A 25698-nucleotide genomic window follows, 5' to 3' on the forward strand; every position below is an offset into this window, starting at 1 on the left:
CTACACAGTTTTCGTCCAATATTCGGCTAAATCAGTCGACATACGACCACTCGTTCAAAAGTCGGGTCAGTGTGTGCAGTGACACGATGGTCAAAAGTCTGCCCAAATGGACGATTATCGCCTCATCTGGTTGGTCGTACCGTTTAATATTTTCGGTCCAATCTCGTTTCCACTGTGTAGTGTGTATAAACTTCCGACCGATCCACAACAGTGAGTATGAAATTACAGTCATTGCTCACAACAACATGGCTGTAAAAAGTCGCTAAAGGGACGTCCGCTCTTCCCTTTATCGTCCTAAACAAGGCTGTGTGTATGCAGTCCATGGACCGAGCGATCAGAACATCGATCACATGTAAAATCGCTCGGCATAAAAAGTTGGTCGAAATTTCTGTAGTGTGTACCCAGCTTAACACAGAAAGAGGCTTTGTAAAGAAAAGATAACATGACTGTTGTGAGTGGGTTCTCTGTACAGCGCTGCGGAATTAGTGGCGCTATATATATATATATATATATATATATTATATATAGCTGATGATGATGATGAATGTCTTATCCGTGATACGTTGTGAATTTCTGGAACAATCAGCAGATTTTTTACAATTTATTTTTTTTATGGCCTCTCATGCTGGGACTTGTAGTTCCCCTTCGCCTGAAAGGCCACATTCTGCACAATTCGCATGTAATGTTCCAATTTATAAATACATAATTTCCCAGCTTTCTATGATGGTTGGATGGAAAGTAATTAGCCTGAATCGGGTTTATTTGCATGTAACGTGGATGAATCCGGAGGGGGGGCCCTGGGCATCGGGACGACGGCCGCACCCAGCCGGAGATGTGTCAGGAGCAGCTGTTTTTCTGCATCTTGTAAACACAGGGACGGCCCTCATTCCAGGCACAGGCCCCCGGTGCCGTCCCACCAGCCTTTCCCATGACTCCTCAACCTTTTCCCAAACAACTGAGGAACAATTGTTTCTCACAGAGACTCAACAGCTGATGTCCTATCAGTTATCAGAATAGGTCCCACCCTCCCCTGTAAGTCAGATAAACGCCTGGGAACCCAGAGATCAAAAAACAAAAGGGAGAAGGGTGGGAGAGTCGGGGGGGAATTGTTCTCAGCGACATTAACCCCTTCTCTGCCGCCATAAGATGACGCCCAATCTTCAGACCTTTCCACGGATCTCACTGTCTGTCCCGACCGGTGACATATTGGAAACATTTACAGTGTACAGAGTTTTATTATGGCCTCGTTTGTCACTTAGAGATGTCTGGTTATTGTCTCCAGTTCTCTACAGTCTGTGGCCTAAATAAGACATTTTTTGTATTATTTTTGAATTGCTCTTTAGTTTTTATACAGGTTATAACAGACACCCTTGTGAAACTGACTGGGTTACATGTCCATGTCCAAGCGCCTACGTGAGCGCTAGTCGTCTGCTTACACCTAAATAGCCGCTATTTACAGATAAATGATTTCAGAAGATACCTTTAAATATTTTGAGGATTTATTTTTACTATTTATGATGTCCCGGGAAAGCCGCAATTTAAAAATGTTAAACTGCTTTACGATCATTTCTGACGTAATAATCTGTGATCAATAATGTAACACCCCAAACATCATCAGTAATGTGAGTTATTAATTTAGCGATACAGCCATTAATTAATATGGAAGTGCTGCGATTATTTTTTAATGAAACATTAATTGGTTGCACGACAATGCGTTTATTTAAACGCAGACCGGTAAATATCCAGGTTATCTATGATTTATTTCTGCTTCACGTCCAGAATTGGGACATTTTACTTATTGTACAAAATAGGTGTTTTTTTAGTGGGCAGCACGGTGGCTCAGTGGTTAGCACTTCTGCCTCACAGCGCTGGGGTCATGAGTTCGATTCCTGACCATGGCCTTATCTGTGTGGAGTTTGTATGTTCTCCCTGTGTTTGCGTGGGTTTTCCTCCGGGTGCTCTGGTTTCTTCCCATACTCTAAAAACATACTGGTAGGTTAATTGGCTGCTATCAAATTGACCCTAGTCTGTGTCTGTCTGTGTATTAGGGAATTTAGACTGTAAGCTCCAATGTAGCAGGGACTGATGTGAGTGAGTTCTCTGTACAGCGCTGCGGAATTAGTGGCGCTATATAAATAGCTGATGATGATGAGGATATACCACGCACAGAGAGTACCACGCACCTTACGGGCCCTCTGTAGGTAGACAGATACTGTGAGTATCTTGCAGAGAGGTGTATCCGTGGAGCAGCCTCCCAGCAGGGGTGGTACAGACCGCTACAAACAGGTTCTAGGTAAAACAATGTTATATAGTGCAGACTCTGTCATATTCTGTGCCCATGTTCCGATGACTCTTCATACAACCACATAAATCCCATTTATCCCCATAGAAACTCATTGAAGGCCTCTGACATCCACATTGGAAGCTTCTCAGGGTTCAAAACAAATCTTTTATTTCCCTCCTATAATTCCCTAAGTCTCCCGACACCCCTGGAGAATTTCCTAAATGACAGAACCCAGGATGGACACGACCCCCCCCCCCCCCCCATACAGTATCACAGTCCCTCTCCCTCATTAAAGGATAATTGTGGCAAAGAGCAACGGGATAGGTGTTTTATTTTCAAAATTTAACCCCTTAATAAAGAGTCCACGTAAGTGTAATACTTAAAGTTCTCCAGCTATTGTCCACGTATCACTCAGTAGTGGTGGGGTCCACAAGGGCCGGTACGTCAGCCATCTCTGCCCCCCAAGAGGGACATAACCATTATATTTGCAATGAGAGACAAGTCACTGTCCACTATTTATAATTCACACAGTAAATGCACCTCGGACACATTTGGACATTTATACCCTGGAACCCTCTCTGGGATCTGCACTAAATCGGCCGATTGTACAATGAGATCTGGGCGACACAAGCGATCGTACACCGGTCTGATCAGGGTGAATTTAGCGTTAGCCTGGCCTATATCCCGTACCACAGGAGATGACACATCCTGACGAGGAGGGGGGGGGGATGGGAGACCTCACCCAGCGAAGCTTCTCCCTGACACAGTAACGGTCTGGCTGATGTCTCCGGGATGTTTTCCCTTTATGGCTTCATCTGCTCCAAATTGAATGACTGGCAGTCAAAATGTGTTTGCTTCAAGCTGAAGAGAAAAATACCGGTGTCTTTCCCTCCGCGGTGATGGCGCTTTGTACGCGTGTGACAGGCGCAGTGACTTTGAGTGACTGATAAGTGGAGAGAGCGGCCACTTACGGAGGAATGTTCTGGGATTGCCGCTTTTAAGGCAGCATCTGTAAATGCCACCGAATAGCATCACTTACCCCCGACTAACGAGTCCATAATCACTAACTGCCCCTGGTAGAGGTTCGGCTGGGTACATTTGTACATCTGTAGGTATCCGCTTTATATTCCTACACCTCGGCGCACATTATCGGTTCTATAGAACACCGGAGCTTTTTTGGCACCTGGCAAAGCCGCCTTTGACAGTGAATAGTAATTAGCAATAGAAAAATAATTGAAATCAGGTGCTTGGCGAAATCGCACACACACAACGGCTGCTGCTATTGTTTTTCTAAGTAGCCTCGAGATAAGAAGCAGGATTTTGTACGCCGGGAGGAAAAAAAATAAAAAAATCCCACACAATATAGAAACAAAGCAGATAATTATTCCTTCACTAAAGTGGTGGAAACTGCTTTTCTCATTTGTGAATGCAAAGTCCTTAACACTCAGGATGGTGTCTAAATCAAATTGATACTAATCAGCGGAACAAGAGAGATTTTGGAGCAAAGGAGTCGGCTTCCTTAAATAATTAACTATATTCTTAAAGGGAAAGACTTGAGTTGCCTGCGGGGACGATGCACTCTCGTCAAATCACCTTTTCACTTGAGTGAATAGTTTCGTTTGTCCAAATTGCTCCAGAGTTTGTTGGTGTGGCAGCAAAACTGGGGGATGATTTCAGCACTTGGGTTTAAAAATATTAATCTGTTCCAAAGTTTAGACAACTAAACCTTTCTTTAATCTATGGCAAAAGTCACAATCACCTTACAGTGCAGCAATGTGACAGATTTAGATTTTTGTCTCTTAACTGTGATGTCAAAAAACAAACAAACCATTAAATAATGCGCAAAACATTAGAGATTGTGCGTTGTTTCCCCTTTAAGAAGCTGCTTGAGGTTAGCGTTGTTCAGAATCCACGGGACCTATTAGTCAGATATTATTCGTCACCTCGTCCTATTAGCTGAAACAGCTCCCTGTACCCCTCATCTCTCTGCTAAAGATTCTGTTTCCTCCACATTATAGATGTGAGCACTTAGCGAGATTTGTATGTTGTAACACAGTAATTACAGCAAATAGTATGTTGCTCTCCTCCCTCCAGCTCAGTCTGGCCCTCGCTGACTCCGCCAGGCTCGGTTAGTGGTTCTGCATGATGTGCCCACCTGTTCTCCCAGCAAAATGGTTTTGTTTGTTTCTTCTGCTGTTTCTTGCTGTCCTTAACTTTACTGAAAATCCTTTATATAAAGTGCACGTGACGGATGCTGGGATTCTGCAGCGAATAAGCCCCCTGGACAGGTGCAATAGAACAGGTCAGACAACCTCTGCAGATGTTATTGAGCTACACTTTCCCCGCCCCCACATCAGTCAATGGCTGGCCGGTCATGCTGGGACTAGTAGTTCCACATTAGCTACAGTGCCATAGGTTGCCAGCAGTTGATTAATTATGGATCTGTCATTTTTTACAAGTACAAATATCTCCCATACACTATTATTATTATTTATAAATGATTGATTGCTCTTTGGTACATGTGGATTATCTTTCTTTTTCTGCAACTCTTTAGTGCATTAAATATGCAGCTATCGGTTAGTTATTCTTTGCAGAGAGAACTACATATCATGTGACTGATACAACAGTGCCATCCAGTGGTCTGATATTCATGAAAATGTGGAAGATGTCTGTTTGATAATACGACTTCTGGAAGTTAGGGTTCATTAAAAATCTGGTTGTCTCTGCCCGCACCTACCAGCCGGCCACTGTCCTGCGTTGGGGCTCGGTCTACCTAATTGGAATCTCGTGTCTCTCGCTCGTTTAGGCCACATGTGGGACAGTATGGGGATGGTTAGGCGATATCGATACAGTCATGTGACAGGGCAGGGGTGGGGTGCGGAAATGAGGGAGAGGAAAGTTTGAGCATTTTCAATCATTATTTCACTGCAATGTGGCACTGGGCTTCAGAGCTAGCAATTTTAGAAGAGATCGAGACAGCCTGCGACTGCTGCTTTAAGATGTGACAGCAGAGGTGTTGAGTCGCCATTTACGTAACGTCTGCAGAGCTCTGTTGGGAGAATTTTATCGCCTTCTCTCTTGTCCTGCGTGTCACACCCCTCCCTTACCAGAATCATTGTTTCCATGTTCTTCGCTTGAAGATTATAACAGGTGTTTCTTTCATTGAAGACAAGGACTTCTGAGCCCTCGTCCCCCGAGACGTTGATTGAACTGTCTTTTGTAGGGGGGAAAATGCCACCGACTCGAAAACAGCCTCACGCCACAATCTCCGAAAACAACGATGTCCTTAAACTACATTACCCTTTTCTACACTCTCCCCCTTGTCTATATCAAACGTCTGATCCAAATGTTACGCTGTGTTCCAATGAATGAGTACTACTTTCTTATTATTCCTCATTATTATGTACAGATCTGAGCCCAGAGTTGGCAAAGTATTTATTTCCTTAATAGTTTTATTTAAAATGTTTGTTTTTCTCCAGGAGAATTTTAGATTGATTGCATAGGAAACGTCTTTGTACGTTTGCAGGATGGTTATAAATCTTTAGTTACCTGACAGGTAATGGAGATGTGTTTGATACGAACATAAATATTCTACGTCCTGTCTTTTATTGACTATGGAGATAAGGCAATATATCATTTTTTTTTTTATATCGGAACCTATAGTTTTTAATGTGCACTTTGTTTGCCAAGCGTCAGTAAATTTAATCGCAAGAAAAATAAATCCAAATTGTATCTATCAGCAAAAAGAATATGGTCTGTACCTGAATAGGATATACATCTATTTCTGATGTCTGATACATTGTGTCCTCTGGGTCATTAAAATCATTTTTCCTATATCTGAATAATATGTCAGTAAACACTGGTGGCTGTTAGTATATTTTCATAAACTTGTCAGTTGTAGCCGGCATCATAAACATACATTAAACACTATAGGAACTGTATGCAATAATATACCATAAACATAATAATATTTAGTATTTATAAAGTTACAACATAGCTCTGTATAATATTGTTTTAGAGTATTTTTCCTTGGCGTGGGTTTGATGTCACACACTATACTGTCACGCGGGTAGTGGTATCTTCATGTATGGAACATGTATGCTGTGATGTAAGGATCAGCTGGTTACACTGACATCTAAGCAGAAAGGAGTTGTCGGCTCAGTGAACAGGATTAGGACCAGGCTACCGTGAATGGGGGTACAGCCATGATACAGAGTTATTTTACAAGTTAAAGACAGCTGAGATGGTGAGGGGGTCCTGATGTAGCCCAAATCCCCCAGACTGGGTGAAGATGTTTGATACTAATCCTTGTGTGCCCAACGCCTGTCTGACAACATGGGCAAAGGATTTTGGGCTCTTAGAGAATTAGGATAATTTATTTTTCTGCTACCGACCTTAGATACATTTGTACTTTGCAATTTTTTACAAGGAAATCTGATGTTTAATTACAAATAATGCAAGACGAGTATTTGGTAAACTCTGTTCTCCAGAAATGAACCAACACCGTGAGATATCTAGAGGCAGAGGGTTATACGTTTCTGGATGTCAATTGTACAAAATAAACGTGTGGAAAAGCCAGTTCTCTAAGTAGTTCATGGAATTAAATCATGACCTGTTAGTTAGGGGAGTCCTAGACCCTTTGACCAGGGAGATGTCTCCGGGGTATGATTGTACATCAGACCGAGCACAGGTCATCACTGTGATAATCCCCTTATCTGTCTGTCACTGATTTTACTCTGCAATGAAACCTCTAAGTTTCTAGACATCCAGATTTGTACCGTGGAGGTGAGATGTCTTCCTGACGCTCCAGACAAACCTGTGATCTTGCTTCTCTGTCTTAATCTAAACCCAATGATTACCAGCTAGATGAGAGTGTCTGTCCCACTCCAGCCAAATCCTCAACCATCTTCCAACCCGTGGGACTTGGGCGAAGGATAGAGGCCACGTAGACAAGTCCACGGTATGTGGTACAGGTATTACCAAGAACATTAAATCTCACTCCGTTACCCCCTCCCATATTTTGTTGTCCACAACTTGTACAAAGAGTGGAAAAACAATGCGACAGGCCCCCCTAATGGCACATTCGCTTAATTACCTTCCCCGTCCCGGTCTCTGGCTGTGTTAAGCTTCACTATGTACCAGCAGGAATCCTGCCCACGTCAGCCGGGAACAATGGCTTTATCCCGGCGTTCATCGACTTCCTCCCATGCTCTGCGTACCTGTTTTTGTAGGAAACCTAATGCAATGTAACCGTGTTGTGCATTAGGGCCATAAATTGCTGGGATTTAGACCACTGGATTGTTTTTCTCTCCTTTTGATGGTATTATAATTACCGCGCGACGGCGACTGTAGCGTGGAGGGGAAACAATGGGCACCCGTGATACATGTTAATGCAGCTTGTTGCTAACTGGATGTTTTATTCGATTACGGAGGAAGTGCTAACATCACAGGACTAAGTGGGGCTGTAAATGAAAGTGGATATAGAGAAATTATGTGACCGGGGCTAAAAGCTTAGATGGAAGTGCAGATTTTCTTTAATGCACAAGATGTAGTCCAGGAACTTAATGAAAGCAGGTTACAGTCAGCTGTGAGCGTTTATCCTGATAACTGATTTACACAGCCAGAGATGTTACATAAATCGGACGTCCGCTTCGTCCACATTTCCCCGGTCACCGATCGTTACGGAAGGAGATCCGTCATTTCCCCGTCTGCTCGGAGGGGCTCGTGTTGCGTTTAAACGCAATTTGAGTCTCTTGGCGTATAATGCGCATTTTTACTTCTGCGCAGGTGCACAAAACAGTGATTCTGTAACTAATGGTTTGCGCACATGCTCATATGTAAAAAAGCGCATTATACGCCAAAGCGCAAATTGCGTTCAGCTCAACTTGAGCCCATGAATCCGTATTGGGAAAGGGGGGGAGGAATCGTACGCCAACGTTTAAAGATGTCGGAGTTCATTGACGTTGCCATTTAAGCGGTGACTCGGACAATATAAAAATGCCTTTTTTTTGGTGACATTTTGTAACGTGCTGCTATTCTCCGTATATTAGAGGTAGAAACTAATTTTTTAGATTGTGGGGGTTTGGTGTAGTCACATAAATCTGATGTAATAAATGGTATTTTGTAGTTCTGCTGCAAACTATGCCTTAAAAAGTTGAATTGTTTAATAAGATACAGCCGGAATCCTCAATATTTGTCATAGAAATGCGTCACATAGGTTGCGCTCTACGGAACATACATGTAATTGTACAGTACAGATGTGAGGGTCACTTATCCAGAAAGCTGTTATTCTAGTAAATTGATGCTGCTGTCCGGGGATAACGTCACGTACACAGACACACTCGCCAACCACTTCGCTCTACACTTCTAACCAATTTATTGGGGTGGGGACAGTGAGGAAGCTGTGTGGTCATTTTTTGGCAGATTTTAGGCCTGCGCCCCATTTCATTGAAAAACCTCTTATCCAGAAACCCCCAATAATAGAACTCGCACCTGCACTGTGTCCTGTATGTTTTGTCTGCCAGTTACCTGATACAGAAATATCCGAAACCTCTTTGCCCCAACGCGTTTTTTACACATTTCCCTGCAGTACCAGAAAAATGTACCAAGATGGATGATGCGCGTTGCATTCTGAAAAGCGGCCTGCGCTAAGCGTGCAAAAAGGTAATGGCGCCATGCAACTATAACATAGTATGAACAAAATAGTGCGAGCGTATCCCATTTATCAGACGTCTGGTATACGGCCATTATTTATGGCGTATGAAGCAAGTTGTACATTTAATAACCTGTCGCACTAATTACAGAGGGACTGTAGAAAATAATAGGCAATCACTAAGCCAAAGACTTTATTTAAAAGCCACTAATACCCATCACCACATCTATGTAACAGTTTCAGGAGTTTATTACGGATGAATATGCCGGAGATAACTCAATGTTTTTGGGTGGAAGGTTTTTCTCCTATGCAACAAGATTTTCTGGCAATATTTCGTTTACGGGGCACTATAGTCTGAAATAACTGGTAACAATGACTGAAAAACCAATGGGAAATACAATGGTTCAGGTTAACTTAGACACAAGTTGCCTTCTTGGTGAATAATATGTTTTATTACTACTGCACAGTTAGCGTTAGTTCCGAAACTGGTGGTTTGTGACCATGGTCAGATAGAAGAAGAGCATATTATATGCTGAATTTGTGTTCAACTTATCGTGAGCCCCAAAATGTTCAAAATCTCAGATTACCTCGGAGCAGGAGACGTTAAACCTATATAAATCTTATTACTGGCTCTGTGTTTGGACAGACCTTGTATTCTGGCTTTATTGGAACCTTGGTGTTGAGATTTGTTTTTGCACTTACTGAATAAATCTGCACTTCTCACCTCTCTGTCTCCTATAGCCTCATTAGATTGCAAGCTCTCTGTGTCAGAGTCCTCTGTTTTCACGTGTTCTAGAACCTTATCTTCGTACTGGGGTAACTTGCTGTGGGCTCCTGTGGTGAGCTGGATGCTCGGGGGTTAATATATATTGTCCCGGCTGTCATCCCGTTCATCCTTCTTCTACAAATAGAACAGTTTTTAAACTTTGTGCTGGGGATCTGTATGTTTGTGTAATTAGCAGCTCTTTTTTTAAACCCTGCTCTCGGAATCAGGAAAGTGTTGTCTAGGGAGAGTTTCTTCCTCAGTTTGCTGAAGGCTGATCAGAGGTTACCACTTCAACTTAATGAAACACCTATTTAAATATCAGATGAAAGAGTGTCCCGTCCCCCCCCCCCCTCACACAGTTTTATTGCGGGCACATTGTCTGTTCATTGTGCCTGTACAATTCCTTTAACCCAAGCGTCCTTTCACCTCTGCACTGTTGATAGATCAGTGTCCTCCGGCATCCGGCAGCAATTACTCAGACACAAAACTCCCACTTGTCTCCCCGCCATCATGCCCTACTGAGCCCCTCCATCCGCCGGATGACAGCGACGCTACCTCTCCGAAGCCATTTGGCCGCCATTACCTCTGGCTTTGCCCGTGTCTTTCACTTTGACGGGCCGGGGGGTCTCCCAAGGTTTCGCAGCTGACAGGCAGATTGTAGTTGTTTAAATGTCTTGTTTGTAAACAGGCTCAAAATTAACATATTTCTAATTGCACAACAGTCCTGAAAATACCCTTGAATCATTTACAAGTTTGAGAAATTAAGTTTCACTGCAACGGTCCAGGAAAGTTTTCAAGGGCAGGAGAGTTACATCCGCACACAAGAGTCGCTCCTATTGAAGAGAATAGAATTCCGGGGAATACAATTTAGCCCTTTCAATCCCTTCTCTACCCACTTGGTTTTTGGAGCATGGCACAGGCTTGAGGCAGACTATCCACCTACTATCAGTCTGTGTATTGTGCCACGCTCTAATAACCCAATGGGTAAAGCGTTGATTCATAGCATCTCCCAGAGGTATCTTCTCCTGAATAGGATTGGATTATTTACATATTGTTCCTAGGCAGTAGCTTAACTCTTCTCACTGGTTTGTGCTCTCAGATTACCAGGCTGATTTGCATTACTGATCTCTTGCCTACAGCAACCAATCAGGTTATGGTTATCATTTATTTAGTACATTGGGGCGGCACAGAGGCTCAGTGGTTAGCACCTCTGCCTCACAGCACTGGGGTCATGAGTTCAATTCCCGACCATGGCCTTATCTGTGTGGAGTCTGTATGTTCTCCCCGTGTTTGCGTGGGTTTCCTCCTGGTGCTCTGGTTTCCTCCCACACTCCAACAACAAACTAGTAGGAAAATTGCCCTTAGTCTCTCTCTCTCTGTCAGTGTGTATATATATATTAGGGAATTTAGATTGTAAGCTCCAATGGGGCAGGGACTGATGTGAGTGAGTTCTCTGTACAGCGCTGCGGAATTAGTGGCGCTATATAAATAGATGATGATGATGCTTCTGTTATACTGACCTAGAATTGGGCTTCACTACAGAAACTTATCATGAATGATCCCCCTTTTTTTAACTAGGGTGACCCACAGTCGCCTGTCTCTCCGAGAGACATTCAGTGCAGTTCTATTTATGCATTATAATGTAGTAGGTATATACATCATATATTGCACGTTCCAGTGGTTTTGGTCGGTGAATTCGTGGTGCGACCTCTAGGGGGCGCCCTCAGCAGCTCGAGATGCCAAATTACATCTGTTCCGCTTCGGTCAGTGTCGACTTCTCTCTCATTGGAATGAAATAAATTATTGTTATTTATTTACAGACCACTTAACTATATCGCCATTAAACTCTGGAGCAGCATCAGCTCATGTGATCTCCATGACATATTAAGATGCATTCTGCTTGCAATTACCAGATTCAGTGTAGCTAATTATAACATTGTAAAATCAGAAAAGCATTAATTGTGGACGATAAGAGAATGAATTTGAATCGGATCCAAAATTAAATTCCAGATTGTTATGAAATCATCATTCCAAATTTTTTTTTTTTTTTTAAAGTTTCAGAAATGATTTACTTCTGTCCAATGAGACTTTTGCGAAAAGAATTAATTTATGCAGAATAGGGGAGAGAGACAACCAATTAACACTAAACTATAATTAAACTAAACTTCTATTAAAGCAGCCTGTAGATCAGTCTGTACTCATAGAACAGGAACCAAACCGAACGTAAAACAATAAATTACATCAATATCGCTGTTAAGACAGATTCATATCTCTGGGGTAAAATAACATTCTGATGCCAAACCAGAAAAGTAGGGATTTAATTCTTATTTAAGGAATTGTGGACGGACACACAGATATTGTTCCTTATACGTCCCTGTAGGCTGTGTATAATAAAGATCATTCATTAATGTCCTTTCTCTATATTGTGAAACTAATCAGAAGTCCAGATCTGCTATAATCTACGGTTACGAGATATAGAGAGAGAGAGTTTGGACAGAAACGGGGCCATAGGGGATAGCAGCACGGTGGCGTAGTGGTTAGCACTTCTGTCTTACAGCACTGGGGTCATGAGTTCAATTCCCGACAATGGCCTTTTCTGTGTGGAGTTTGTATGTTCTCCCCGTGTTTGCATGGGTTTCCTCCGGGTGCTCCGGTTTCCTCCAGGTGCTCTGGTTTCCTTCCACACTCCAAAAACATACTTGTGGGTTAATTGGCTGTTAACAAATTGACCCAGGTCTGTGTGTGTGTGTGTATATTAGGGAATTTAGACTGTCAGCTCCTATGGGACAGGGACTGATGTGAGTGAGTTCTCTGTACAGCGCTGCAGAATTAGTGGCGCTATATAAATAAATGGTAATGATGATGATAGCAAAGGTCTGGCCTGGCCAAACTGTGGCTCTCCAGCTGTTGTGAAACTACAAGTCCCAGCATGCCTGGCTAGCTATCTACTGGCAAAGCATGCTGGGACTTGTAGTTCCACAACAGCTGAGGAGCCGCAGGTTGGCCAGGCCTGGCCTAGGGGGACTGGGGATGATTTGGTACCTGATTCTGTCTAGTGAGCGTTAAGCGAAGGTCATTACTCTATCGGTGGATTGTTCAGGGATGGGCCATAATGTAGATGCCTTGAGATACAACAGAGGGACTTTTAGTCAAAGGGAACCAGCCTCAGCCCATCAGATCTGAGCCAGCCAGGTTTCCCCCCACAGAAAGATTAATTACCGTCAGATTGGGAAGACATCCTTGCTGTGTTTCTCCTAACATTACAGGAGATAAATGCAGTGATTAGCTTTGCTCTAAGCCTCTGATCAGAGCAGCACGGAGGCTGGTGGCAGAAGGTTCAAACACGTCGCGGATCTGGGCTGTGACAGGTAGATCACACAGGCCTTAAACAGATGTTTAGTAACAAGATGAATGAGCCGGATGGCGGAGTGTCTCTGCTGTTTCCACAACCTGTGAAGAATTTACATTTTCTAAGACAAAACCGTCCTCAGCTTGTAAAAAAAAAAAAAAGTGCTAAGAATAAGTAGCAAAAAGCCATTATAAAGCGTTTACTGAGCGAGAGGCGGCCTCAGTCTGTCGGCGGTTAGCGAGGTGAGGAAATCGTCTCCCCGCAAACGAGATGTCTTTTAAATTAACTTTTGCAACTAATGAGTGCGTCGGTCTCAGTCAGGGGCAGTTGTAGGGGGGGACGGACGGATTGGTCCAGGTATCTCAATAACATCAAAGCCTGAACCTCTCAGACGCAGATCGTGTCTATATAATCTGCTGGTTTCACTGTATCGGTCACTACAACGCAGCCTGTGGTTCTGTCCTGTAGAGCTGACCGTCCCTGTCAGACTCTTAGATCGCAGTTTGCGTTTAAATTCCCGTTTATACAAAATAAAACAATGGACAAACCCGTTTCTGTGTTTTTGTAAAGGAAATAAAGAAATCTCCTTGCAGCAATCTCTGTAGTAACAAAGTAACTCAGACTTGCAGAAACAAACCAAAATATATTCGGCTGCCACCAGCGTTTTGGTGAATCACCAGCTCTCGGTAACGGTGGACGGCTCTTCCTGAAAGTCTGGGAATCTCTTAATTGCCCTTATCCCATTTCCTCATCTGTTTAATTATTAGCCTATTATGTAGATAGATATCAGGGACTTTTCCTGGGGGGGGGGTCTGATACTTTGTGCCATAAATTGTCAGTCTCTCCTCACTGAATTAAACATTTCATTCTACCAAATAATTATTTTTCCTTCACATTTCCATTATTATAACCAATATTATCACTGTTATTATACTGTTGAAAGAGTAACAACATTTACACTTCCACCCAACAAATGCAAATGTCACAACTTGACAACACCTCTGTTATAGATTTGGCCAATGGTTGTATTTGCTGCTGTTGATCTAATTGTTGCTTATAACAAGATACAGATGATACATTTGTACATTAAGAGGAGGGAAACACATCCTCTATGAATAATATATCTCTATCTCCAGGATGCATCGAACATGTTAATTGGACGAGCGTCTCCTTCCCCGTTAATACATCTTCTGTATGTTGCTAAGTAGATTCTGCCCAAATTTTCCGCCTTGGCTGTTTGATCGCTTCCACAAAGTATTGTTCCTCTGTGACAACAGGTCAGAAAGATTCTGCATTAATTACTCTAACATATGGTTATTAAGAGATTGTAGCACACGGAGCGGGTACTATACAATGTTGTCTCCTCCATAGTCAGATGTTGGACATATTGTGAGTGCTGGCAGCTATTGTTTTACTCATTTACTTCACAGAGCTAATTACTCCCTAATAATAACTTTACCTTGGAGTTTTTCACTTGTTCGTGCCAGCAAAACCTGTTCACACTACATATGCTAATTATTGGCACTTATTCATTATGTTAAGATAGCTTTAAGTTCAAGCTGTGCAGCCTGCGTTCTGCAGTCAGCCAGCTGGCTCCTAACTTCCACCTTTTTTTACTAAAGTCATTAAAAGTTTTAATACAGGCGCATCTTGTTTTCTTTACAAGATTCCTGGCTCTCAGGAATTCTTAAACAAGAGCCTGTAACCCGATGGGACTATGGCGAGGTGCGATGAGAGTTATTTCACCCTCCCGGGAGAGACGTCACGGCGGAATCCATCTACGCCGCTCCTCTGCGCCGTTTAGCTGCACTGTGTATCCTGGTATTTTATTGAGTGATATAGTAGGATGGTTCATCGCAGGGTGCGTTGCTGCAGTTTACGTTTAGTGTTTCCTTGTTGATGACTTAATAACAGATATAAAGTTTTTCGTATTTAGACTGGATAATTGACACATTAAGCGATGCTGTTTTTAAATTTTAATTTTAAATGAAGTTGTAACTGATAAAATCATATCAGTAATTTTACTATAGAAATAACTCTCCGATAGCCCCAGTAGGTATTTCTTCTTGACAAATAAAACAACAGTACTCCCTTAGATGGGAGATGCCAAACAAGTGTTCCCCACTCAGCCACTGGATGGCGCTGTTCCATGGTGGCACCTATCATTTATTCATTATTTATTGACTTTGTATTTATATAGCGGTGAGATATTCCATTGCGCATCACATGGGATGTCAGTGTCAAATGAGTGGAGATTCCACCCTCAACGTTGCGTTAATGTATCTGCACGGACCGTTCCAGAGACACATGGCGTTGAATTCAATCCCCCCCCCCTTAATGTTTTAGTTAATTATCTTTATTAATCTGTGTCCGCCATTCCCAGATTAATGGCAGTAGCTCCTGTGAAGAACGGAGTATAGGGTAATGTGATTGTGAATACTCTGCTTAGGGAGCAGGGTCTAATGTGAATTATCCTGTTTATAAAACACTGTCAAGTTGTCACATCCTAATTACACCAGTGATTATTTATTCAGAAAGTTGGGTCAAAACCTGCATGCAACTTATAGGAGACAGTTGTCCCACACTTTGCTGGCTCTTCTCCATCGTGGCTACTTCTATATATCATTTATGTCACGTAGCAGCTGCAAGAGAAGGGATCAGACAGCTGGAATAGTGACAGAACATCATCATCATCACCATTTATTTATATATAGATGGACGTGAGATTACTATGTTGTTACATTGTATAAAACCTCTGTGATTGTCTCGTATTCTCTCCAAAGTTCTGAAAGCCACAGTGAGATTTGATTGGTCGGTGGTCACATTGGATAGAATCTGATTGGTTGTGTTGGTGCAGTTCAGTGTGTAGTTTAGTGGATCAGGTGTCTCTCTGCTTAGTGGCGTTGGGCCGCTTTCTGTCCTCTATATGGAGAAGTCTCTCCCATACGTTGTCCATGTACAGCAGCCACACTGCGGCGCAGAGAGAGGGGATACAAATGTCCAGCTGTTCTTAGAGGGATTAGCGCGGAGCACAGATGGAGACCATAGTATTGTCCTCGGTATTCTAGGGCAGAGGCTAAATTGGGATGGATGATCAGAATAAGGCTGATTTAAAAAGAAGAAGCAGATGAAAATCCCCTTGTTGTAGAGCAGTGGAAGGGGGGCCGGGGGGGGGGGGGGGGGGGGGGGTCCGGATTCAGCTGTTGAGAGCTTCTCACTGAAGCACCAGGGTCTTATTCCCGTTCTTCCAGCGTTGTATGGCGGTCACTGGACCTGCGCTACTGTCGTTGTATAATCTCCTGCACTTTGTGTGTGTGTGTGTGTGTGTGTGTGTACGTGTGTGCTGACCGTACAACACAAGCCCCCCCAGTAATGAATGATTCATCTTAACAAACAGGCTCCAGCCACACAGGGCTGACATATAAACGGGGTTCTGGGGGCTGCTTGAAAAGAAAATCATATCTGCCGCTCTGAATGGTGGAGGACCCCCCCCCCCCCCCCCCTCATCATAATAAATCATTTATGTACATTATCCCGGGAAATGTGTCGGATCAGCCTGGTGAATGGATTCTAATACATACATCGCACCTACGTCGCAGAGACCAAACCTGTATTTACATTCGCTGCGGCTCCATTGTTTCTATAGAATATTACACAGCTGGATGTTACCCTCTGACACAACACGAAAATAAAAAGCTTTTTTCCATTATGTGTTTAAAATAACACTTGTTTTTTTTTTTTGCATACAGTTTTTTCCCCCCATGTTTTACTTCTCTGCTTCTAGTCGGTTTAACGCCGTTCACGTCCTAATCCGGCAACTTTACGAACCTTCCCGCAACGCACCGGGCATAGCTGATATTACGCCTTTCTTACTCTGTCGTTTATATTTATTCTCAATGTAGCAAATGTTAGTTAACAAAATTAGTAAACAGTAGTTAATAAAACAGCAACATTATAACTTTAGAAAATATATTAAAAGTCCGATAAAATGTCAGAGTTTGATATTTAGCATAGGTTCTCCCCTATGTTATGTAATACTTCCATAAGAAGCTCATTCATAAAGATGGCATTCAGCTGCATAATTTATAGTAAGCCACAGCAACCAATCAGAACCTTCCTTTCATTGTCTAACTTGCACCAGACAGATAAGTGCTGACTGCTGATTGGAGGGGGTGTTTCAGTGCAAAGATAGCTGGAACCCATTCCGTGCACTTTCTATGTGCTACCAATTGAATAGACGCTAAGGGCCTCATTTAGAGTCGGACGCAAAGTCCATTTCAGGCGCATCCTGCACATTTCCACTGATGGCGCATGCGCAGTAAGAAGCAGTTCCCTGTAGTTACGTCTGCTTTTCAGACGCAGTGTACACTGCGACAGCTTGCGTGTCAGTACGAGGGAAAGTGGGGAACACGGAGTTATGTAGGCGTGACTGTGAATAATTCGGATACAATGGGCGTCTACCTGCAAAAACTACCGTAGTCGGATCAAAACGCAGGCGGAACACACGTCAAAACAAGACTGAAGAGGTGCGGCAGGAATTAGGTGGCTGCAGGAACTGGTCGCAGCTCGGTAAGGTATAACGAGTGGGATGCAACTAGGGTTGCATGCCACTCGTAATACCCTACCAAGCTGCGGCACACTCCCACTCCTACTCTTTCATGTACGTCTTAGGCGCACATTGCGTCCGACTCTAAATGAAGCCCTAAGTGCGCTGGTTTGGCTGAAGTAACGCTCTTTCTTTTTCCGTTCAGCGGAGCCGCACATCAATTGGTTATCTTACAAGAGACTACTGGAGAGCTTCTGAAGACGCACACCCTGTTTATTTAACCCTCTATCCCCCTCTGCAGCCGGATCTGGAAGCCTCTCTGAGCTCCAGCTCTTCATCCTCGTGATATCATCTTCAAACTCTAATCCAAGTGCACCAGACATTGGTTCTGTCTCGCGTCGCTCTGCCTGCACTCGGCTATAAACGCTGATATAAATTTCTCTTCTCCGTATGAGCCGTCTCTTCATCATTTGAAGCCAAGCACAAATTCATTTCTGTCTCGTTAGCACGCTGATGCATAATTAAAACTGCCCTACTGATACAGATAAAGAAGTCAATAAAAGCTCTTGTAATTAATTTAGTCTTTATTAGGCTGGAGGATTGTAACAGATCCCAGAACGTCGGAGCGTCCCAGTAAAGTTACCCGAGTAAAGTCGCTGGTGTATCAGACAATAGATGTAACGTCTCCTCTCCAGGCAGCATGATTTTCTGGTTAACCAAAATTGTTAGGTAATTGTTCTGTGGTCGGGAACAGAATGCTGAATTAAACTGTTCCCAGCACAATAATTGTGTGATTACTGCCTTTATGCTGCTGGCCAGAGGAACAGTCATCAGGTTTGGAACAGTGAACGAAACCACAAGGACAGGAAAAAAACAAAAAAACGAAAGAAAAAAAAACACACAAAGGGAAGAAAAAAGTTCCAGTTTCAATTGTCTGTTATTGAGAAGAGCAGCTTTATACGGAATGACACGAAGCGCTCGTCTCTGCGAGCAATCTGGACGCCAGGTTTGCCTTCCTGGGGGCCGTACGTAGATTATATATATATATATATATATGGGGATAAATTCCCAATAGAGAAGTAGATTTTCTATAGTTCATATGGAGCAATGAAAAATTGTGATGTAATGTTTTATAGTGTTTGAGATGTTAAGAAAGTGTCTGTCCGCTGTGTAAAGTCCTCTGACCGGGTAAAGGAGAGACCACCGTGCAGGGACTTTTTGGGGAACTTTTATCACTATGAAAAATAAATCTGACTTTGAAATTGTCCTATAATTTTCTTTAAAAATTCATATTATAATAATCTTCATGGGCCTGGGGCTATCCTGATGTTGGGTCCACAAGAATTAGGCTGGGTATATACCACAGGGTTATCACCCAATTATCATGTCAATCACATGATAAACGACCGCTCTGCCCGATATCGCATTAGTGTCTACGCTCCAACGAGCATGTTTTATCGTTCCAAAGCTCATTGTATCCTTTCATTTGATTTTTATAACCGGACTACAAATCTCTATAAAACGATGGTATTATGTCACTCTGGTCCTGCAGTGTCCATAGATCTCTATGGAGTGCGCAGAGTCACCATCTTTTCAGCCGATGGCTATGACAGATGAAGAGCACAGATCTGACGGTAAAACGTGTACAGTGTGTACACATGAACCGGCTGCTGATCGGGACTGTCAGTCGTTGGTAAAATCGTTAAAGATATCGCATTGGGAGACATTTTCTGTAGTGTGTACCCAGTCTTAGTACTTGGGACTGTGCTGATTAAAGGGGTCTGTCCCTTAGATTTGTAGCGACTGTTGAGCTGTTTGGAAAATGTTTGATTGAAAAAGTATCTTTATTTGTTTAAAGGTACAAAAAACATACGCGCTGTTTGGCAAATGTCCCAGTTGCAGATTGTTGGCTGTGCTGCCACCTATCTCCCTTCATCTGCTATAACCACATAATATATTGGTGTCATCTGTCTGTTTCTGTATGTAAATAATTCTTTAATGATCATTACTTAGAAATGCAGTCATTATATGTCGTTTAAAACATTCTGAATTTCACTATCTACTAAAGTTTCTTGGAGGTGATTTATGATGTAGATGGAGAAAGTAATTACAATAGTTCTATATATTTGATAACCTGACATAGTACAGACCCAGTTTAGCTCGTATTATTACTGCTTCAATATTAAAGAGCGCCACTGCTTCATATTAATCTATAGTACAGGATGTTTAGGACTTGTGTAAATAATATACATAAAAAACTGAGTGATAATACTATAATATATAATGATGTCCTCCGTGCTCTCTCCGACTCCACTACAGCAGGTGGCCATGTTAGGAGGTAGGAGCTTCTCTAGCTGAGCAGACACAGAATGACTCACAGCCTGGCAGTCTTGCTATGTAGAAATGGTCTGTGCGGATTGGATGATTCATATACAGGGGCGGAGTTAGTGATGTCACAGTAACACAAATGACAGCATTCTCAGCATTTTGACTTCTCTGAGATCCCAATGGGACCTTGTCCTAAATATGTGGGAGGAGATTCAGCTGTCAGAAATGGAGCCGGGGGAGGTAATACATTACCATAAGGGTTACACTGAACAGTGCATTTAACCTCCTTGGTTCGTTTCTGGATATTTTACTGTTGGTGTTTTATGGTCCTTTCAGATTTTGTTCCACTTATGTTCTTAACGCTAAGCTGCTTCTCCTGATGTCAATAAAATTCAGAGTCTAAAAATATTTTATATGTTTCCCCAATGTCAATCAGGTGCAGTTTCCAAAATACGGTGTGGAATATCTCCTCGATTTGGTAAGCGTTCTGCTCATTCTGGGCTGGCAAACTTTACCACTTTGTTTTGCGTTGTCCGGTGGCCTCCTCAGTATTCCCAGAAGGCACCGCTCCCTTTCTGTGTTATCCAATGACATCACTGCTAATACCGCTGGGCTGCCCCAAAAAGAGGGACCATAGAAGTGGCAGCCCCAGTATCTCTGTACATGAACAAAGCAGAAGAGTCTTATTGTTCAGTAACTCATAATAACTATTTAATGTGACAACTGTACAATGGCGCATGGCGTAAGAAGTAGAATTGGCCAGAGAGCTGATGGAAGAAAACTGTTGTGGAACTACAATTGCCAGCATGCCCTACCAGCCAAAGTCCACCTGTAGCTCTCCAACTGGCTGAGAGGTGAGAGGGCATGCTGAGCCTATTAGTACCACAGCATCTGGTGCTGAATGGTGCATGGCACCGCTGTACCACACACCACAGCCTGGACTCTAGGAATGTACGTACACACACACTGAGCCACAGTATATATATATACGTATAGGTAGATGAAATCAGTACATTGAGCACACAATGGGCCTGATTCATTAAGGAAAGGAAAGCAAAAAAAATGAGTAACTTTGCACCTGGGCAAAACAATGTTGCATTGGAGAGGGAGGTAAATTTAAAATGTGGGGACAGATTTATAGTTGGGGTAGGGCATGTCCTAGATTAACTGTAAATTTCAGTGTAAAAATAAGCTATCAAGTATTTGTGTACTAGATGAAAAAACAGTCAGTATTTAACTTATGTGCAAAGTACATACTGTGTGTGATATATGAATATATAAATGCTGCGTGATATAGGAATATATACATACTATGTGATATAGGAATATATACATACTGTGTGATATAGAAATATGTAAGTACTGCGTGATATAGGAATATATACATACTGTGTGATATAGGAATATATAAGTACTACGTGAGATAGGGATGTATACATACTGTGTGATATAGGAGTATTTACATACTGTGTGATATAGGAGTATTTACATACTGTGTGATATAGGAATATATACATACTGCGTGATATAGGAATATATACGTACTGCGTGATATAGGAATATATAACTACTGCGTGGTATAGGAATGTATACATTCTGTGTGATATAACTGCATGTGATATAATAATATATACGCACTGTGTGATATAATAATATATATGTACTGCGTGATATAGGAATGTACACGTACTGTGTGATATAGAAATATATACGTACTGCGTGATATAGGAATATATACGTACTGCGTGATATAGGAATATATACGTACTGCGTGATATAGGAATATATACGTACTGCGTGATATAGGAATATATACATACTGTGTGATATAGGAATATATACGTACTGTGTGATATAGGAATATATACATACTGTGTGATATAGGAATATATACGTACTGTGTGATATAGGAATATATACATACTGTGTGATATAGGAATATATACGTACTGTGTGATATAGGAATATATACGTACTGTGTGATATAACTGCGTGTGATATAATAATATATACGTACTGTGTGATATAATAATATATACGTACTGTGTGATATAATAATATATACGTACTGTGTGATATAATAATATATACGTACCGTGTGATATAATAATATATACATACCGTGTGATATAACTGCGTGTGATATAATAATATATTCGTACTGTGTGATATAATAATATATACGCACTGTATGATATAATAATATATATGCACTGTGTGATATAATAATATATACGCACTGTGTGATATAGGAATATATACGTTCTGTGTGATATAGGAATATATACGTACAGTGTGATATATATTAGGTATTAGACTGTCACAGCGATAAGACAGAGGTCACACGGTTCAGCTCTTATCGTGGTTTCAGTCACCGGCGGAAGCATCTGAGCATCACATCCACATTGGCAGCAATTAAAGGACTTTACAATCAGCTTCAATAACATTTTATTTTTATTTATTTATTTTCCCCCCATTTTTTGGCAGGAACAGTCTTAGTAGAACCATCTGTCTTTCTATTAGTGTTTTTGAGGCCTGTTTTGGAGCCTCATTGCTTGGCAAAGTCACTTTTATCCTTGGAAACCATTTAAAAAAAGTTTCATGGATCTTTGCCGAAGAGAATGATGTAAAAATTCCTCACAGCTGTTCACTGAATGTATAGATTCTATATACATATATATATATATATATTATATACATACTGTGTGGTATAGGAATATATAATACTGTGTGATGTAGGAATATATAATACTGTGTGATATAGGAATATATAATACTGTGTGATATAGGAATATATAATACCGTGTAATATAGGAATATATAATACTGTGTGATATAGGAATATATACGTACTGTGTGATAGAGGCATATATACATACTGTGTGATATAGGAATATATATATACTATGTGATATAGGAATATATACATACTGTGTGATTTACATACAATGTGATATAGGAATATATAATACTGTGTCTGATATAGGAATATATACATACTGTGTGTGATATAGGAATATATACATAACGTGTGATATAGGAATATATAATATTATATGTGAAATAGAAATATATACATAGTGTGTGATGTAAGATTATATACATACTATGTGTGATATAGGAATATATAATAATATGTGTGATATAGGAATATATACATATTGTGTGTTATAAGATTATATACATACTATGTGTGACATAGGAATATATAATAATATGTGTGATATAGGTATATTTTATGCTGTGTGGGATTTTGGAATATATATGTGCTATAAGAATTTATAGATTTTATTTAATATGGTGATATTGTAGGCTTGCCTGTTGTAAGAATATACTGTATATAGATATTGCTTACAATAGCATTATATACATGTCTAATACAAGGATTATACATTCGGTGTATTATAAGAAGCAATAGATTCTGTATGGTTTTGGAATATATAGATTGTGGATTAAAGGGGGTACAGATTATTTTTATGATTATATATATATATATATATATATATATACAGAGAGAGAGAGAGAGAGAGAGAGAGAGATTGCTGGGTGATATGTAAAAATTTCATGTCGCATGGGGGGAATATAACATCCATACATTAAATCTGTTTCCGGGTCTGATTGGTCTCTGACCTGCCTATGACATGAGAGAGCACCCGGTGACATCGGAGAGCACCCTGTGACATGAGAGAGCACCCGGTGACATGAGAGAGCACCCGGTGACATCGGAGAGCACCCTGGGACATGAGAGAGCACCCGGTGACATGAGAGAGCACCCGGTGACATGAGAGAGTACCCTGTGACATGAGAGAGCACCCGGTGACATCGAAGAGCACCCTGTGACATGAGAGAGCACCCGGTGACATGAGAGAGCACCCGGTGACATCGGAGAGCACCCTGTGACATAAGAGAGCACCCGGTGACATGAGAGAGCACCCGGTGACATCGGAGAGCACCCTGTGACATGAGAGAGCACCCTGTGATATAAGAGAGCAGCCTGTGACATGAGAGAGCAGCCTGTGACATGAGAGAGCACCCGGTGACATCGGAGAGCACCCTGTGACATGAGAGAGCACCCGGTGACATGAGAGAGCACCCGGTGACATCGGAGAGCACCCTGGGACATGAGAGAGCACCCGGTGACATGAGAGAGCACCCGGTGACATGAGAGAGTACCCTGTGACATGAGAGAGCACCCGGTGACATCGAAGAGCACCCTGTGACATGAGAGAGCACCCGGTGACATGAGAGAGCACCCGGTGACATCGGATAGAGCACCCTGTGACATAAGAGAGCACCCGGTGACATGAGAGAGCACCCGGTGACATCGGAGAGCACCCTGTGACATGAGAGAGCACCCTGTGATATAAGAGAGCAGCCTGTGACATGAGAGAGCAGCCTGTGACATGAGAGAGCACCCGGTGACATTGGAGAGCACCCGGTGACATCGGAGAGCACGCGGTGACATGAGAGAGCACCCGGTGACATCGGAGAGCACCCGGTGACATCGGAGAGCACCCTGTGACATGAGAGAGCACCCAGTGACATCGGAGAGCACCCGGTGACATGAGAGAGCACTCGGTGACATCGGAGAGCACCCTGGGACATGAGAGAGCACCCGGTGACATGAGAGAGCACCCTGTGACATGAGAGAGCACCCGGTGACATGAGAGAGCACCCTGTGACATGAGAGAGCACCCGGTGACATGAGAGAGCACCCGGTGACATCGGAGAGCACCCGGTGACATAAGAGAGCACCCGGTGACATAAGAGAGCACCCTGTGACATGAGAGAGCACCCGGTGACATGAGAGAGCACCCGGTGACATCGGAGAGCACCCTGTGACATGAGAGAGCACCCGGTGACATGAGAGAGCACCCGGTGACCTAAGAAAACACTCTGTGTCACGGGAGATCACCTTATTATATAGTAAAGCACCATGTGACATAAGAGAGCAGCCTGTGACATGAGAGCGCAGCGCTGAACAGTTTATACTTAGTGTTATTTTATAGGAGCATCAGAGATTTTGTGATATCTGACAAATTAAATAACTGTTTCATATCTTCTTTGTGTTCCGCAGGTCCAAGGCCAGCTGCCACCCCTAATGATCCCTGTTTTCCCACCCGACCAGAGGACGCTCGCAGCTGCAGCAGCGGCCCAGCAAGGTTTCCTCATCCCCCCTGGATTCAGCTATAAGGCCGGATGCAGTAAGTTTCTAATGGTATAATCCTGGCAGGGAAGAGGTTCAACTATTGCTGTTACCGCTTGTAGGGAGCAGGAGTGACCTGTAGGGGAGACACCGATCTCATCGTCATGTAGGGAGCAGGAGAGACCTGTAGGGGAGACACCGATCTCATCGTCATGTAGGGAGCAGGAGAGACCTGTAGGGGAGACACCGGTCTCATCGTCATGTAGGGAGCAGGAGTGACCTGTAGGGGAGACACCGATCTCATCATCATGTAGGGAAGAGGAGTGACCTGTAGGGGAGACACCGATCTCATGGTCATGTAGGGAGCAGGAGAGACCTGTAGGGGAGACACCAATCTCATCGTCATGTAGGGAGCAGGAGTGACCTGTAGGAGAGACACCAATCTCATCGTCATGTAGGGAGCAGGAGTGACCTGTAGGGGAGACACCAATCTCATCGTCATGTAGGGAGCAGGAGTGACCTGTAGGGGAGACACCGATCTCATCGTCATGTAGGGAGCAGGAGTGACCTGTAGGGGAGACACCGATCTCATTGTCATGTAGGGAGCAGCAGTGACCTGTAGGGGAG

At 42.6% G+C, this 25698-nt stretch overlaps 1 protein-coding gene across 7 annotated transcripts in view; it reads left to right on the forward strand.

Moving 5' to 3' along the window:
* SOX5 (SRY-box transcription factor 5) overlaps positions 1–25698 on the forward strand; it is a 176748-nt gene that overhangs the window by 113120 nt on the left and 37930 nt on the right. For 6 of the 7 annotated variants that reach the window (XM_075210765.1, XM_075210769.1, XM_075210766.1 and 3 more), the window contains 2 exons: positions 20362–20403; positions 25003–25129. In XM_075210765.1, coding sequence (XP_075066866.1) covers positions 20362–20403; positions 25003–25129 — 169 coding nt within the window. The remainder of the gene's footprint in view (positions 1–20361; positions 20404–25002; positions 25130–25698) is intronic. The other variant, XM_075210767.1, reaches the window with a different exon arrangement.

The sequence above is a fragment of the Mixophyes fleayi genome, chromosome 4 (genome assembly GCF_038048845.1).
Source record: "Mixophyes fleayi isolate aMixFle1 chromosome 4, aMixFle1.hap1, whole genome shotgun sequence".
Classification (NCBI taxonomy): Eukaryota; Metazoa; Chordata; class Amphibia; order Anura; family Limnodynastidae; genus Mixophyes; species Mixophyes fleayi.